Source organism: Populus trichocarpa, chromosome 5 (assembly GCF_000002775.5).
Source record: "Populus trichocarpa isolate Nisqually-1 chromosome 5, P.trichocarpa_v4.1, whole genome shotgun sequence".
NCBI classification, from domain to species: Eukaryota; Viridiplantae; Streptophyta; class Magnoliopsida; order Malpighiales; family Salicaceae; genus Populus; species Populus trichocarpa.
In genome coordinates, this window is record NC_037289.2 from 4,519,660 (window position 1) to 4,534,121 (window position 14,462).

General features: G+C 36.6%; 2 protein-coding genes across 5 annotated transcripts; both read right to left on the reverse strand.

Annotated features, from left to right (window-relative positions):
- Positions 1-1,771: 1,771 nt before the first annotated feature.
- On the reverse strand, positions 1,772-6,607 carry LOC7479169 (uncharacterized). Its single transcript, XM_024601322.2, has 6 exons — positions 6,321-6,607; positions 5,618-5,743; positions 4,554-5,449; positions 4,339-4,462; positions 3,434-4,204; positions 1,772-3,211 (listed from the first exon to the last, which is right to left on the reverse strand). The coding sequence occupies exons 1-6, from the start codon at positions 6,348-6,350 to the stop codon at positions 2,072-2,074; spliced, it is 3,087 nt and encodes a 1,028-aa protein (XP_024457090.2). The 5' UTR covers positions 6,351-6,607; the 3' UTR covers positions 1,772-2,071.
- Positions 6,608-9,562: 2,955 nt separating this feature from the next.
- Positions 9,563-14,036, reverse strand: LOC7479170 (aldehyde dehydrogenase family 3 member I1, chloroplastic). 4 transcript variants are annotated; one of them, XM_052452874.1, is made up of 11 exons: positions 13,517-14,036; positions 13,161-13,372; positions 12,853-12,921; positions 12,644-12,740; positions 12,171-12,377; positions 11,299-11,414; positions 11,113-11,217; positions 10,859-11,031; positions 10,666-10,756; positions 10,433-10,582; positions 9,563-10,010 (listed from the first exon to the last, which is right to left on the reverse strand). In XM_052452874.1, exons 1-11 carry the CDS (start codon positions 13,662-13,664, stop codon positions 9,771-9,773), a joined length of 1,608 nt encoding a protein of 535 aa, XP_052308834.1. In that variant the 5' UTR covers positions 13,665-14,036; the 3' UTR covers positions 9,563-9,770. The 4 variants fall into 4 exon arrangements, with proteins under 4 accessions (XP_052308834.1, XP_024457137.1, XP_002307060.1 ...); XM_024601369.2 differs by having other exon boundaries at positions 13,161-13,401; positions 13,492-14,036; XM_002307024.4 differs by having other exon boundaries at positions 13,161-13,401; positions 13,517-13,634.
- Between the last annotated feature and the right edge of the window lie 426 nt (positions 14,037-14,462).

A 14,462-nucleotide genomic window follows, 5' to 3' on the forward strand; every position in this document is an offset into this window, starting at 1 on the left:
GTGCCAACAATTTTATTTTTAACTATTATTTTAATTGATGAAAAAATCAAATCGCCTTGTCCAACCTATTAGTTATAAAAATATCTTAATGAAAATACACAAATACCCCTTGTTGTAAGTTTTAGTTTTTTTTTAAGGGTATAAAGGTTTTTACACTATGCTTCCAAAATGTAAAAAGACAGGATTAACTCTAATCAACCTTTTGATAAATTTTACTTTTAATGAATTTTACTTTTAAAAATAATATAATCTTATAATATGATTTTGAATTGTCGAAAGATCAAATTATTCTCAATCCATAGCATTATGCCCAATAATCGTGTTAAAAATAATCGTGTTAAAAAGATCAAATTAATTACCCCTAATAGCAAGTTAAATCTTTTTTTTCTTGTTAAAAGGGCAAAAGAATACTTATACTAGCACGGTGAACAATAATTTGTGTTTATATGCATAATGTTTTCTTCATAGCCTTTTTTTTCAAAAAAAATTAATATATTTTATTATCTGTGAATTAAAAGGTAACAAGCTAGCAAGTAAAAAACTTGTTACATGCGAGAATAATGCTTTTAGCCCCTTTGTTTATTGCTTAGGGAAAAGAAAGTTCAGGATAATTCATTTGATTAGTGATGAAACAAGATTTTATTAGCATATTTTTTATATATCCTTACCAATAAATACCGGAAAGAAAAAATATACGGGTATAATAAATCTTCATGAATTCTTGAGTGTATTGAGTTGACACATGACAATACCAAACTATCTTATTATACTTAAAAATAGTGATATTGAATAAATATCGTATTTCTGAAGTATATCATGGTCAAACTATGTTATTTTATCAATCTTTTCTGTGCCTATATCTATTAACTATTTAAAAAAAAAAAATTACTGTGCTAATAGCTCAATTTATCCTAAATAGTGAAGTGCCATATGGAATCACTTGTTCTGCACACCATATTACTAGAGACTTCGATGAGTTAAGTCCTATGACTTTGTTTTACTCTATATAACAAATTAATGGTGCAATTGAAACTTCTGGTAGATTGGGACCGGATTTAAGACTTGTATGATAATTATATATATATAAAAAAGCGAACCAGATCAACAAATCACATAGTCAAGCTGATCATGAATTGATAGAAATGCACTATCATGCTAATGTTAGCACTGAACATATTGTTCATCATTGAGCAACACAAAAAAAAAATACAAGTAGAGACTAATCCACTTATTCTCCATCAAACAAGTAACTCATCACCCTTTGCTGGCTAATCTAAAGACCAAGAGAATGAAGACCGAAAGCTTTAAATTTATCAAACTATTATAGAACCAAAGCAGCAAGTATAATACAGTTATGCAACCAATGGAAATGATGAGACAGCCATCAGAAAATTCCAGACAAACCACTAAATTTGCGGTTAATTATCCTGCCAGGTATGTCTTGTTATAGTTTGTCTTTAATCCATTTATCATTATTAAGAAGAAAGACAGCGATGATAAAATCACGACCAATCTACAGATGATGTTAAGGTTTCCAAATATATGAGAGCGAGATAAAAGAGAGAATAGAAGATCAGGTAAAAAAAAAAACTGATTAGAGATGAGATCTATATTCTTCAGAGTTCATATTACTAAAGAAAAGACATTTGATCTCACCTAGTGACTAAATTGTGGTAAAGTTTAACTAAAGACCTGGTCATGCAATTAGATAAGCATTTCAAGAACCACAAAACTTTACAAGCAATGATTTTGTAAACAGAAGGAGAAAAAAGAATTCGAACTATCATGGCTAGAATAAATAGAAGATAGAGCAAAAGGAAAGTGGTATAACATTTCCTATCCATGTTCAAAAAACCGAAACTGATGGACTGAAAAAGCTAATAAAAACACCATCAAGTTAAATGCCCCTGAAAAGTTTGAAAAAAAGAGAGAAAAGAATAGCATTACCCTGTCCTTTAATTCCCTCGGTCAAGTTTTGGATGTCTTCCCTTTGGTTGTTACCATCACTTTTGCGTTTCTGAGGCTTTTTCTTCTTGAAATGTGGCCTGCATTGCTGCCAGTCCTGTGGAGGTCATGATGAAATGGTTTCTGCAACTGATGGTGATTTGGATCTTGTAAACCTCCCTTGACCAGCACCAATTGGCCATTTTTGCTTTTTCTGAAGATCATGTTGCTGCCTTTTCTGCTTAAGCTGAATCTGTGGAGACAATGGTACGTTGACAGTTTGAGATGCAGCTGATAATGATTTAGGTGGCCTTCCTGGGCCACGTTTCTTGGGCTGTTGCTCATTGTGACTCTGATGGCTTGAGGATATTTCTCTTACTATGAGTTTTGTACTGGTCATGGCTTTAGGCCTTTGCCCTTGAATATGCAATGGCAGCTCCTTGTGATGATCTTCACCATCTACAGGTAAAAATTTCCCCTTAGCTGTATCCATAACAGGCTTTAGCTTAGGACGCCTCCCTCGAAGTTGATATGCCAGTTGACTTCCCTGTTTATTTTGGTCTGGTAAGGGTTGTGATTCTTCCATTATTTTATCCATAATCTCTTCAGCTTGGGAAGAGCATTGCACTCGAAACTGTAGTTGCTGTTTCTGCTGAGTTTGAATAGAATCCCCTGCTGATGTTAGTTTGTGCTGTTTTGGATTTTCTAGCATTTTGACTTCATCAGATGTTACTGGTGCAAGCTGAGATCTGAGAAGCCCTTTCCTACCCTGATCTTTGAGTTCCTGCTCCACTGATTGAGATGATTTCTCCACTTTCTTTGGTTTTCTCTTTTGAGGTCTTTCAGGGATTGGATGATCTAGTTTCCGCTGTCTGTCGGAATCAACATCATTTGCATCTGTTGGATGTGCTGGATTGGATTCACATGCCTTTGTGCCACGATACCATAGTTCCCTCCGGGGCAGCTCCATTTCTACTTTCTTTCTCTTGCCACGACCCTTCTTTTGCTGATTCGTTAATCGGGATGATTCATGTACCACCAAAATTTGCTTTGGATCTTGAAGCATTTCAATGTTATGGAGTTGCTGATCAGAAGTAGCTCCAGCTGCACCTGATTCAGATTTGTTCTCGGATGCCCTTTGCTCCGGAGGGCGTAATTCTTTCTCTTGTATTTGCTGTTTTATCTGGCATTGTTGCTCTGAAGTGATCGTTTCAACCTCTATATGCCTTTCCTTGACTGATAGTTCAAGATTCTGCCCTTTCACGAGCTGCATTGACTCCATAGCCACACAATTCATTTTGTCATATCTATAGAATGGTATGTTCTATGGTACTATATTTAATATCATTGATAATTTGAAGTCAGTTCTATATTATCTTCAGTCTGTTTCATATCATCTCCGATAATAATAAATGATAGAAAAGGAATGGAAGGCCTAAGAAAACACATGAGCAATTAAAGATAAAAACGAACATGTCATGATGCCTACCACAGGCTCGAGTTTCTTTGCATCGCCACAAGGAACAGCACACTGCAGCCGTTCTTGGGAAAATCGCTCCACCGTAACCTCAAATCCTGGAGGCCTCTCAGGCTCAACCTCGTCTCTATCTATAGTGATGTCCTCAGCAGGTGTCAATTCTCCATCAGCAGACAAGTTTTTTCCCAAAGCCTTTTTTAGCTCAGGGACATCTACTCGCTGCTCCAGCTCAACACGCAGTTCAACATGCTCCAAATTGACGGGAGTCTGAAGGTCCTCTACAGTTGTGCCATGATGCTCTGATCTCTGCTCCAGATTCAGCTCCTGGGGTTCCAAAGAACCTGCAAATGAACAAGACTTGGACCCCTTTTCTGGGTCATGAAGTTGTAGATAGCCTTTAAAACTAGGAAAATCTTGATGTTTCTCCACCTCCAGTTGCTGTGAGTGCATGATTTGCTGAGTAGGAGAAACACTAATGTTTTCTGGCCAGTATTTCGATGGGAAATCATGATTTCCAGGTAAAGCCTGCCTTTTCTGGTTATGAAAAGATTCCTGCAATGCTGTTATTTGAACTTCTGCAGTTCTTTTGAGTTTAGGAAGCTCAAATTGTTGATTCTGCTGAAGTTGCATTGGATCTTTGGGTACATAATCAGAATGTGGCAATGCTTTTGGCTCTGATTCATGAATATTGGCTATTGCTTCCATTGAATTCAAACAGCTAAGAACATCCATCAGCTCATGCTCAGCTTCTGTTAACTTCTTCCACACATTTATACACTTTTCCTAGTGATCAAAGTAAATTAAACAAACAATTAAAACGTGTTTCATGGGACAGAATAAGACGAGTTTTACATATTAGTAACCAATTTTCCAAGTTTAACCTGTGAATAACTAATACTCCAGTTTTAAACTTTCACCTTCAGAGTATGAAATAACAATGAAGATCCGACATGGTCTAATTGTTGACTTGTCTGAGAAGAACTTGGCATCGCTATCATGTCTTTATCTCGAACAGGTTGTCCAGAAACCTCCGATGTATGGCTGTTAATTAATCAGAAACGGAGAAGGGATAAGAATAAAGTAACAAGAAAGACTGTAAGATACAATGTTGCAAAGTAAGAAAAGAGCAAACCTAATGTCAGTAGAATTGTTCCCCACTTTATTATCTTGTTCTTGCAATCCCTTTTCCTCTCCAATCACTCCAACTTCTTTTCCTCGTGTTTCAATCTGCATAGGAATGGTTCTAATATGTGTTTTCTCTGATTGATAATGTTCGTCAACATACATATCTTGTGGAACCTGAGGTCGAATTTCGCCTATAATTTCTTCATTTTCAGGACGTTCAACATGATGCAGGTCTACAGTTACTTTATTTTGACGTTCAGTTTCCACTTGATCTTCAGTCACTTGGAGTTCTTGTTGTTGTAATTGACTTCGCTCTTCAGTTGCCTCAGTTTCCCTCATTTGGATATGAACTTCTTTTTCATGTCTTCCCTCATCTACTCCAGCAGGTTGCTGGTATCTATCTTCTACAATCACTTTTGACTGTCCTTCAACAACTTGAGAAAAATTCTCAGTAGTCATCTCAAACCTCTCTTCCTCATATACCCTAAGCTGATCTTCTTGTAAATGGTTCCGGTATTCAACGCCTTCACTTTGAGCTGCTTGTGATTCTTTTGCTTTATCACTTTCAGGTTGATCTTCTATTTCTATAATTGCATTCTGATCTTCTTGAACTTGAACTCCCTTTTGCAACTTATTACTTCTCCGATCCAGTTCATATTGCACCGACTGCTTCTTTCCCTGCTTTAACTTAGCAGGGGAACCAGAGTCCTCAGCTGGAAGCATGTAACGATTCTCAGATGTAAAAACTATTTCTTCCTTCTCCACAAGTTTCTCTAATTGTTCAATTAGTTTAGCCACATGAACAACCTGAAAAACATCATACTTTCTCATGATAAACTGTGATATTGCATCCTTGGTCGATCCCCCTTCTTCATTTAAATCCATAATTGCCTCATGCACCATCTGAATGGAAAAATCAAACCAATTGAAAACTAGTCAATGAAAACTTCATTCTTCCTTTGTTTCTCTTTTAAAAGGGCAGGACTCGAACTAGAGACCAACATGGCTACACTCATAGGTATCATGAAAACAATTTCTAGAGAAGCAGACACAAAGGAAAAGGGAACATACGACAGGGTATACTGGGTGATCTGGAGTGTGGTCTATGGTGGCCAGCTGCTGTTTGATGTGCAGCATTTTGGTTTGGTCTTGGCTTGCCATTTTCACAATCATGTCATCCACATCAAATTTTAGTCCCTGTGCATGGAATTACAAATCAAAACAAATCAGCAATACGTTAAGCACCCACCAACACCATAAGCCCACAAAAAGAAATAGCATGTTCAAAAATTTCCATAAGCCCACAAATATAACAATTATAACCTGTATTTTCATTTTTCCTCACAGCTTAAGAGTCAAGTCTGGGCTCACATTAACTAGATTAGTGCATCTAAATTGTCATGATTACCACTAGCAGCACAATGGGTCTTGCATGGTAATAATCTCTTCCTTCGGACTAGTGCTCCCTCATTCACACAAAATTGGCATCATGATTTATAGCTATCACGAAGGGATCCCACTTTCATACGAGTGAAAAAGAATGTTATAGAAATACCCAAATTGCTTGCATAGCAGGAAAAAATCGGTATTTGTCAAAAGCACAATTCAAAACCAATTTCTTATAAAACAAAAAAATACCAAACAGTTGTTTTGCTTTTCTTGTAATGTTGATGGCGGAACAGTGTAAGCAACAGGTTCAATGGGGGCTACCACAAAGCAAAAGAAAAGCAAAAGCGGTGAAATATAAATTATAGTAATTAGAAAAGAGACAAACATGAGCAGAAGCATTCTCTGTTACCCCCATCCGTTTTTTTCACCTCCTGCAACAATTAATCAGTAAAATTGGACTCAATCAACGCTTGTCCAATAAAAACTAGAACGTTGACAATCTGACCGAAACAGCAATGGTATAAAAAAAAACTGAAAGAAACCCAATTTAGAAACAGAGCTGTTACAATCACTGATGATTATTATTATGTTAGCCCAGTAACTGAAATTCATGCCAGGTTATTCCAATAGGAAGAAAATAGGGTTTCGCTGATTTTCTCGTTACAAACACGTTTGATGGCTAGCTTGGAATTTATTGCAAAATATACTGACAAGGGTTTTTATTAAGTTTGCTTAGATTTGTGGGCCCACGACTTTTTCTTTTTAATCTGATAAAAAAAGAAGGTACGCGTGTCTCAAAAAGTTAAAAAGGAAAACAAACCTTAGACAACAAAATAGAATTATTATAATTTAATTAGATCAAAAAATAATTCTTTAAAAAATCCCTTCAAACTCCACTTGATACTGGCAATGATCGCTACAGCACATGAGAGGCTGTCCTTCCCATTTTAGCTTGTTCACAGACATTATTACACTTCTTCACCAGTTGTTTTACCATCTTCTTCATTAAAGGCCGCTAAAACACAATCTTAAATCTCCCGTAAGAGTTGTGTCTCCTAGCATGGCTTTCTATACAAGAATTATGAATTGTTTTAACTGCCTTTTCTCTCAGGTCATCTTCTTTGCCGATCACAATTCTCCTTTTATACATGAGTATATCAGCTGTAAAACTATATTCAGGCCAATTGTCAGCTCCTGCCAATTTCCCATCAATTATTTCTGCAACTGAGAATCTTGCTTGTAGGTGTCCATAATCTCCTTGTACCATGTTGGAACCACTATTACAATAGGATCGGATTAATCCTTCTTCTTGAAAGATAATCTCATCTTTATTAAACCGAATAGGATCGGCGAGTAAAGTCTTAGCATCCAATCCACTCCCAAAACCATGTTACACCTCCCTAACTTCAAGATCCTCAAGTCTGCTTGGAATTGATGTCCTTGCATTAACCATTAAAATTTTCTACAGAATACACTACACCTCATGACATTTTCATTGGCCACAGTTACTGCTAATACAGTTTCATTGGCCATAATTACTGCTAATACAGTCGTTTTTTCAATGGTAGTCTTGATCTCACAGTTACTGCTAATACAGTTTCATTGGCCATAATTACTGCTAATACAGTCGTTTTTTCAATGGTAGTACTCTTGATCTCTTTAACCACATGTTCATCAATAAAACTAAGAGTATTACCACTGTCGGTAAGAATAAAACTAAGAGTATTACCTTACCTGAGGGGTGTCGTAGCTCAATTATGTTAGGTTATAGGTTTGTTTTTTTAGAGTTTACTAGTTTGATTCTATAAATTTTAGGGTTATTGGATATTTATTTAGTTATTAATTTTAGAATTTCAAGAAATTAATTGAAATACATGTAAATTAACCTGAAAACTCACAAGATACAATTACCAAAAAAAAAAATCTTGCTTTTTATAATTCTTTTTAATCCTTATTGTGTTGTTATTGTGTTATGAGCATAACTTTCGTCCAATACATTAAGGGATAAACCATACTCATGTACTTGATATTCAATAGCCACAATCTCATTATTACCCCCTTTTTTACTTCTAAAAGTTCTTCATCTTCCTCATCCACTCCCTTTATCATATTCAAGTGCCATTCATTCGTTTACCCCCTACTGTTACATCAGTTCTTGCATTGTAAAGAGTGCTACAAGAAGGTTTACCTGATAACCTACCATGATGTCAAGAAGAGATATTTTGGGTACCATCTTGTTTCTTCTTGTCACGACTTGGTTAGATTCCTTTTACCACCTTGCTTAATCAAGTTCTTGTACCAATGTTCCGGATTTCAAGATCTTCAATGTTGGTTTAATGTCCTGCTTGAGGCCTCTAATAAAGCTGGATATATAGTACGATACTGGTGCTGAAGAATTCAATGTGCTTATTAGGGATTTAAGCTCCTCAAACCTTTCAATATACTCTTCTACTCCCGCTTATCGTGTACCAATTTGTTAAACTCCTCTACCACATGCTCTCTGCTGCCAAATCTGTTACAAAGGCATCGAACAAACTCCTCCTAATTTGTAAGGTCATGGTCACCTACCAAAAATCCTTCGAACCATACCTCTGCCTTGCCTTCCAAGTAAAGTGAAGCAATTTCTACCCATTGATGAACCGGAGTAAAATGCAACTTGAAAAACTTCCTATATTTTCTAATCCATCTTCGCGGATTATCTCCATGAATCGTGGACAACTCCACTTTAGGTAAAGCTACATTGTACCCACCCGATGGCCTTTATTAATTCCCACATTTTCCTCTGAATTATGATTCTGCTGTAGATGCACCATTTCCCTGGCGTTAACTTGATTCCTGTCATCCCTTTCTACCTCCCTTCCAGTCATAAATGTCTGCATGATAGTCATCTTGGTTTCCATTTGTGCCTTTAGTTGTTCATTCAACTTGGCTTGTTCTTACCAATGTCTCTTGTTGTCTGCTATGAAATCTTGCAATTCTTGATGAAAAACTTGCATTCTCTCATCCAACTATCTCCCATTCTCTTCCAAAGTTCTAGCCTTATTGTTTTCTACCATTTTTAAGTCTTTGTTAATGTTGTAATTGCCTTGGATTCAAGGCTCTGATACCAATTTGTTAAGACTCAATCTTAACAAACAGGTTTTTAGTGAGAAAAGAGGTTGAGAAGTAGAAGAAAAGAGAAGAGAAATAACTTTTGCAATTTATAGAAAAATATACCTCATTAGACTTATTTATACATTGTTCACCAACTCACCAACTGGATTATCCAATTGTCTAACTACTTTATTCTTCACGTGTTTAATGCTGCTCACTGCTGCTAATTGTTATTTCTTTCTCTCCATGTCACTGCCTTCCAAGCTTGCAACACTATCTGAATGGACTGAGTTGCCAGAGCTTGGGACGACAGGGGACCTGCTAGATTCTGAAGATATCTCTTGTCCAGTTTCAGTGTGGTGGTTCAACAGCAGATAACTAAAGAGATTCGCAAGACTGCTTGGAAATTATGGTAAGCAAGGCAAGATGCGTACTTGCACCAAAAGGGTAATAGAAAACTGTATAAACATTTTTTGTCTGGTAATTTTTAATTTCCATTGCAGAAGTCAGAAATTCTCATTTCCTTTCCAAGCATTTCACAAATAACAAATAATCTTATTCAACAAGACACTGACACTCTCCCTTGAATGGATGCTCTCTAACAATCTTAAAGTAATCGTTTAGACGGCAAGTTATCATACACTTATTATCTCACAACTGTTGAACAGTTGAGACTTGAAAAAATAAAAACGCATTCAAGAGAGGGGTAACCAACAAAAAAAAACATCTTCAATTCACGTATTCAATCTCTAGACCATCCCATCAAAGCAAGAATTATATCAAATATGCCACCATTCATCACAGCCCTCATCAACTTCTTATTTTCTGGTGTATATGGTGGGTATCTGACAGGTGAATCTCCACTAAAACTTCTGTATAGAACTGCCTTCTTGTGACTGAAAGCATCAAAAGAAAATTTACCATGGTATGATCCCATTCCACTCTCCCCAACTCCTCCAAAGGGTAAACTGGAAACTGTAACCTGCATAATTTGAAAACCAAGCTTGAAATAGACAATTTGTTTACCTCTACTACCTTAGGTAAAAACATTAAAAAGTGCTCATTTCGGAGCAGATCCAGTTTAGCTACGCCGCGTACAATTATCCATATTGACACATTTACTCCTTAAGCGTAACTCGCGATACACATTTTTGGCATTGCTTCTAACCATCAAGAAATTGAGTCCTATTCTCTCCCTTTTTCTTTGCAGGAGGGAGTAACATGGCACCGGAAGCACAGTGGTACTGACTGGCTGCAGTCATGACACTGCAGATTTTTAATAGTTTGGGGACCTTACAATCTATTTGAGGAGAGATGTGGCAAACGGCCTGCATCTCAGTGAACACATTATACAAAATTTTGCCGTCCGCATATGTGAGTTTTAAGGAAGAGATGAATACATACATGCAGCACGGTGTCATTGATAACCATTCCTCCACAGGAGACATTTTGCACGAAGTCATTCCTTAGCTTCTGGTTATTGGTGAAGAGATATGCGACAAGAGGCTCTGGTTTCGAATTTATCAGATCAATACTGTCTTTCACATTTTCAACCTATCAAATCACAGATAAAATGATCTTTGAATCATAGTGTCGATTAGAACAACATGCATTGCATATTTTCACTCTGTACTCACAGTGATAATAGGAAGCAATGGCCCAAATATCTCTTCCTGCATCAGTTGAGAGTCTTCAGGAACATCCAAGAATATGGTTGGAGCGATCTTTCTGCAATAGAAGGATAGGTCATGCAGTCATGTTTTGTACTGTGTATCATTGTTGAATTGTAAACTAGAAGCACAAATCTGCCAGAAAATGTAAGGAACCCACAGTTTCTTCTGATTCCTTTGGCCTCCAACCACAATTTTGTTGAAAACCTTGTACTCATCTAAGAGTCTTTCCAAACGTGAAAAATGGTTTGAACTCACAATACGGGATATGTATTTCGATTCCATTGGATCTGCTCCAAAAAATTCTTCTATTCCGTTCCGTAGTGCATCTATCTGTTCAAGGGGCATGCATCAAGAATAAATCCAGTTGGAACAGACCTTTTAAAGAATTAAAAAAAGGTAAAATGATCTTACCAACTTTGGGGCAAAATCTTTTGTTGCTATGATATAATCAACACTAATACAAGCTTGTCCATTGTTCAGTTGCCACTTCCCAGCTATAATCCTCCTTGCAGTAACCTTCGCATGAAGCCAATTAATACTACAGGGAAAAGAATCCGTGATTGATGCACTCTTAAGCTATGAACTTGATGTTCTTACTTGTAAGTCAACATCAGAATCAACAACAACTGGACACTTTCCTCCAAGTTCTAGGACAACAGGAGTAAGGTGCTTTGCTGCAGCAGTCATCACAATGCGCCCTACTCTTGGACTGCCTAAAAAGAAAAAACAGCATGGCCTCTTTAGCTAAAGTCTTGAATTTAGAGAACTTTTCCATTGATACTAGCAGCGTCAGTTCATACACCCTATACTTCAGCAGTTACACTTAGTATGAAAAATCAAATGGACAACAGGTGTTTTCAAAGTTTCAAAGTTTCAAATCTGTTTATGAAATGCCTTTGGAATAACTGTAAAACATATATTGACTTAAATTCTCATGTGACTTTTATGGAAGGTTATGATCAGTAATATCTGAGGTGTTCTGTTGTGAACAACAAGTTCAAGGAAACACAAGTGAAACAACAAAATTTCAATAAAAGAATCTGAATGGAGACACAATGTGAAAATTGTGTTGCTGGGAGTTGTATGGGTTTGGGGTATGGGTTTGGGCTTGAACTTGGTTTTTTCTCAAGTTACCTAGATTTTTACACTGATTTGTAGAGTCCAACTGTTGTATCCTTGTCTGAATATTCTTATCCAAAAGAGGTGCCTTAGCCTAAAATAAATGTTTGAAGTAGTAAGTGTTTGATGAAGTATCTAATATCAGCACATCTCCTGGACCTGTAGCAAGTATTTTCTGGTAGGATTAAGGAGTAAAATTATGTTTTCCATTTTTTCATTTGATAAAAGGAGTTCATTTCTAGCACCAACAATAGATTGCAGTGTGTCACCGGAGACATGTTCACTGCCTTTCAATCCATGAACCTGTATGGTCAGAGCATTTCAAAATATAAAATATTATTGTGTCAAACCTGTGTAGAATATCTTGTCCCACTTCTGCTCAAGTAATGCAGCCGTTTCAGGAACGGCTCCCTCGACAACTCTAACAGCAGAGCTGTCTAGATATTCCTCAAATAATTCTGAAAGCAGTGAAGATGTGACTGGAGCAATTTCTGATGGTTTCAATACCACAGCATTTCCAGCTGCAATAGCTCCTATTACTGGATCAATTGACAGCACTGCAGATAGAAGAAGGAAAAAAAAAAAGGCCCATAGAAATCAACACTAGAAAATGCGGTAGGGGTGTTTTTTTTGTAGCCAGGGACATTTCATGTGATTACATTATCTTGAAACTAAATGGTATTCTCTAGCTTCCCAATTGCAACACATTTGTGGATTGAATTTATCGATTATGGAAAACAGAGAATCATGTTTTTTTGTGCAGAGTATGAATGCATGAGTAGAACATGATTTTATTAACACAGATTCTTATTTTTCAACTTACAAAACGGGTAGTTCCAAGTTGAGATTACCAACACAGCTCCCAGAGGTTCTGACACAATTTCTGCTGAAGAAGGATAGGCTGTCATTGAAGTTTTGGCCTGAAATGTTAGGAGAGAACGGCATTAAACTAGCTTAAACTTGTTATTAAATAGATATATTCACAGTTAGCAGTTCTTTCTTTTGCCAAAAGGTGAGTGGTTCTCTAGTTACCTTTTCTGGCTTCATCCATTGTTTCAATTCTTTAAGTGCCTCCTCGCAAGACGATTTTACCGCAGCAATCTGTATTAAACATCATAAGGACAAATATGCAATACATGAACGTGCAGATCTCGGTACCATAAATATATGCAGATATTCCATATGTGCAAATTACTGGACTGAATTTGAAACTGCTTTTTACCATCAAGATATCTACAGAGTTTTTTAAAACACAACAAAAAAGCTATATATGAAGAATGCAAGCATTGACCATACCGAACATTATGGAGAAATCAACATATAAGAAATTAGATTTAAACCTCAGAAACAAAGGCTTCAAACTCAGGCTTTGAGAGGTCCTTATAAAGGGCTTCCGAAATATCCTTCTCCCTTTCCTCGACCATCTTTTCAATACCCTTCAATTGTGACACTCGCCATTCATAACTCCTTGTCCTTCCAGTTCTGAAGCTTTCTTTAAGTTCCTTAACTAGCGAAGGAGCTTCATTGGCATCAAAAGGTTGCTTCTTTCCCTCTGTCATTACCGGTGGAATCGCAGAAGGGCTTTCAAAAATTAAAAATAATAAAAACATAGCATAAAAACTCCCAAAAAGAAAAATTAAATGAGGCAACTGTGAAAGTAAGCACGCATACGAGAGGCAAACACAGAGAGATTTACGAATGGGGCCTGAGCGAGGGAAGGAAAGGGTAGCTTCCTGCTTCTGATTAGTCTTCTTTGGATAACTGCTGGAGAAACTTCTCCTCACACCAGCATCAACCACACTGTTCCGCAGGACGGTAACAAAAGGTAAAGAGTCAAGAAACATGGCAACTGCCGGCCAGCTTAAGATGTTGAGGTGGCCAAGAAGATTTATTCTCTATTTTTATAGAGAACTTGAAGAACCTTTAATTAAAAATCAATTTCTTTGTTTCTTAACAAAACATAAATAAGACAAGATAACCGCATAAAAGATTCTCTAATACCAGGAGACAATTAATGTCTGATCATCTAAAACGCCAGCATACAGATAGATACCAACTTTGGCATCAAAGTGACTATAATTCATCGGAATCTTGTTCAGATTCTCAAGCCCAAGTATCAGATAAAATAAAATAAAACAAAACAGAAAAATTGTATTGCCTAACGTGTGACTCGATTTCCAATCCAAGCTTAACTAAACTAGCCCAGGAATAGTGATTACGAGTTAATTAATTAATTTTAATAATCTTTTTTTTTTTTTTTTGTCAAGGTGATTGATAATTTATAGCATACCCATGTGAGTTCTCTTTAGTGGGAATAGTGCAAGCAGGGAGGATTAGTAAAACCTAAAAAATCAAATAGATCCTCCATTGGCAGACCAATTCATGTACAGTAAATTACAAAAAATTATACCTCATTATATTAATTTTGCCGCCTATCAAATAATCCCAGCTCCGTACTATATATCAAAATAACTTTCATCTGATGCAAGCACAGCACCCCGGTAGCCCACCCTAGAAAGAGCAAATTGTTTAAAATAGGAAAAGGCGAATTATGGCAGAAAATCACTGTAGAAACAATCTGAGAAGCTCTTTTAATTTGTTCAAAAGATAGATAGTATGCTTGTCTTGTGTCTTTCATACAA

Bases quoted from the DNA above. Each gene is read 5' to 3' on its own strand.
- LOC7479170 (XM_024601369.2), bottom strand. From the start codon at position 13,664: ATGTTTCTTGACTCTTTACCTTTTGTTACCGTCCTGCGGAACAGTGTG. The intron at 12,922-13,160 runs GTTTAAATCTAA...TGTTTAATACAG, and splicing joins TTGAAGCCTTTGTTTCTGAG to ATTGCTGCGGTAAAATCGTC. The intron at 12,378-12,643 runs GTAAGTTGAAAA...TTCTATCTGCAG, and splicing joins AACTTGGAACTACCCGTTTT to TGCTGTCAATTGATCCAGTA.
- LOC7479169 (XM_024601322.2), bottom strand. From the start codon at position 6,350: ATGGGGGTAACAGAGAATGCTTCTGCTCAT. The intron at 4,205-4,338 runs GTGAAAGTTTAA...TTTGATCACTAG, and splicing joins TGTTATTTCATACTCTGAAG to GAAAAGTGTATAAATGTGTG. The intron at 3,212-3,433 runs GTAGGCATCATG...GAGTCAATGCAG, and splicing joins CAAAGAAACTCGAGCCTGTG to CTCGTGAAAGGGCAGAATCT.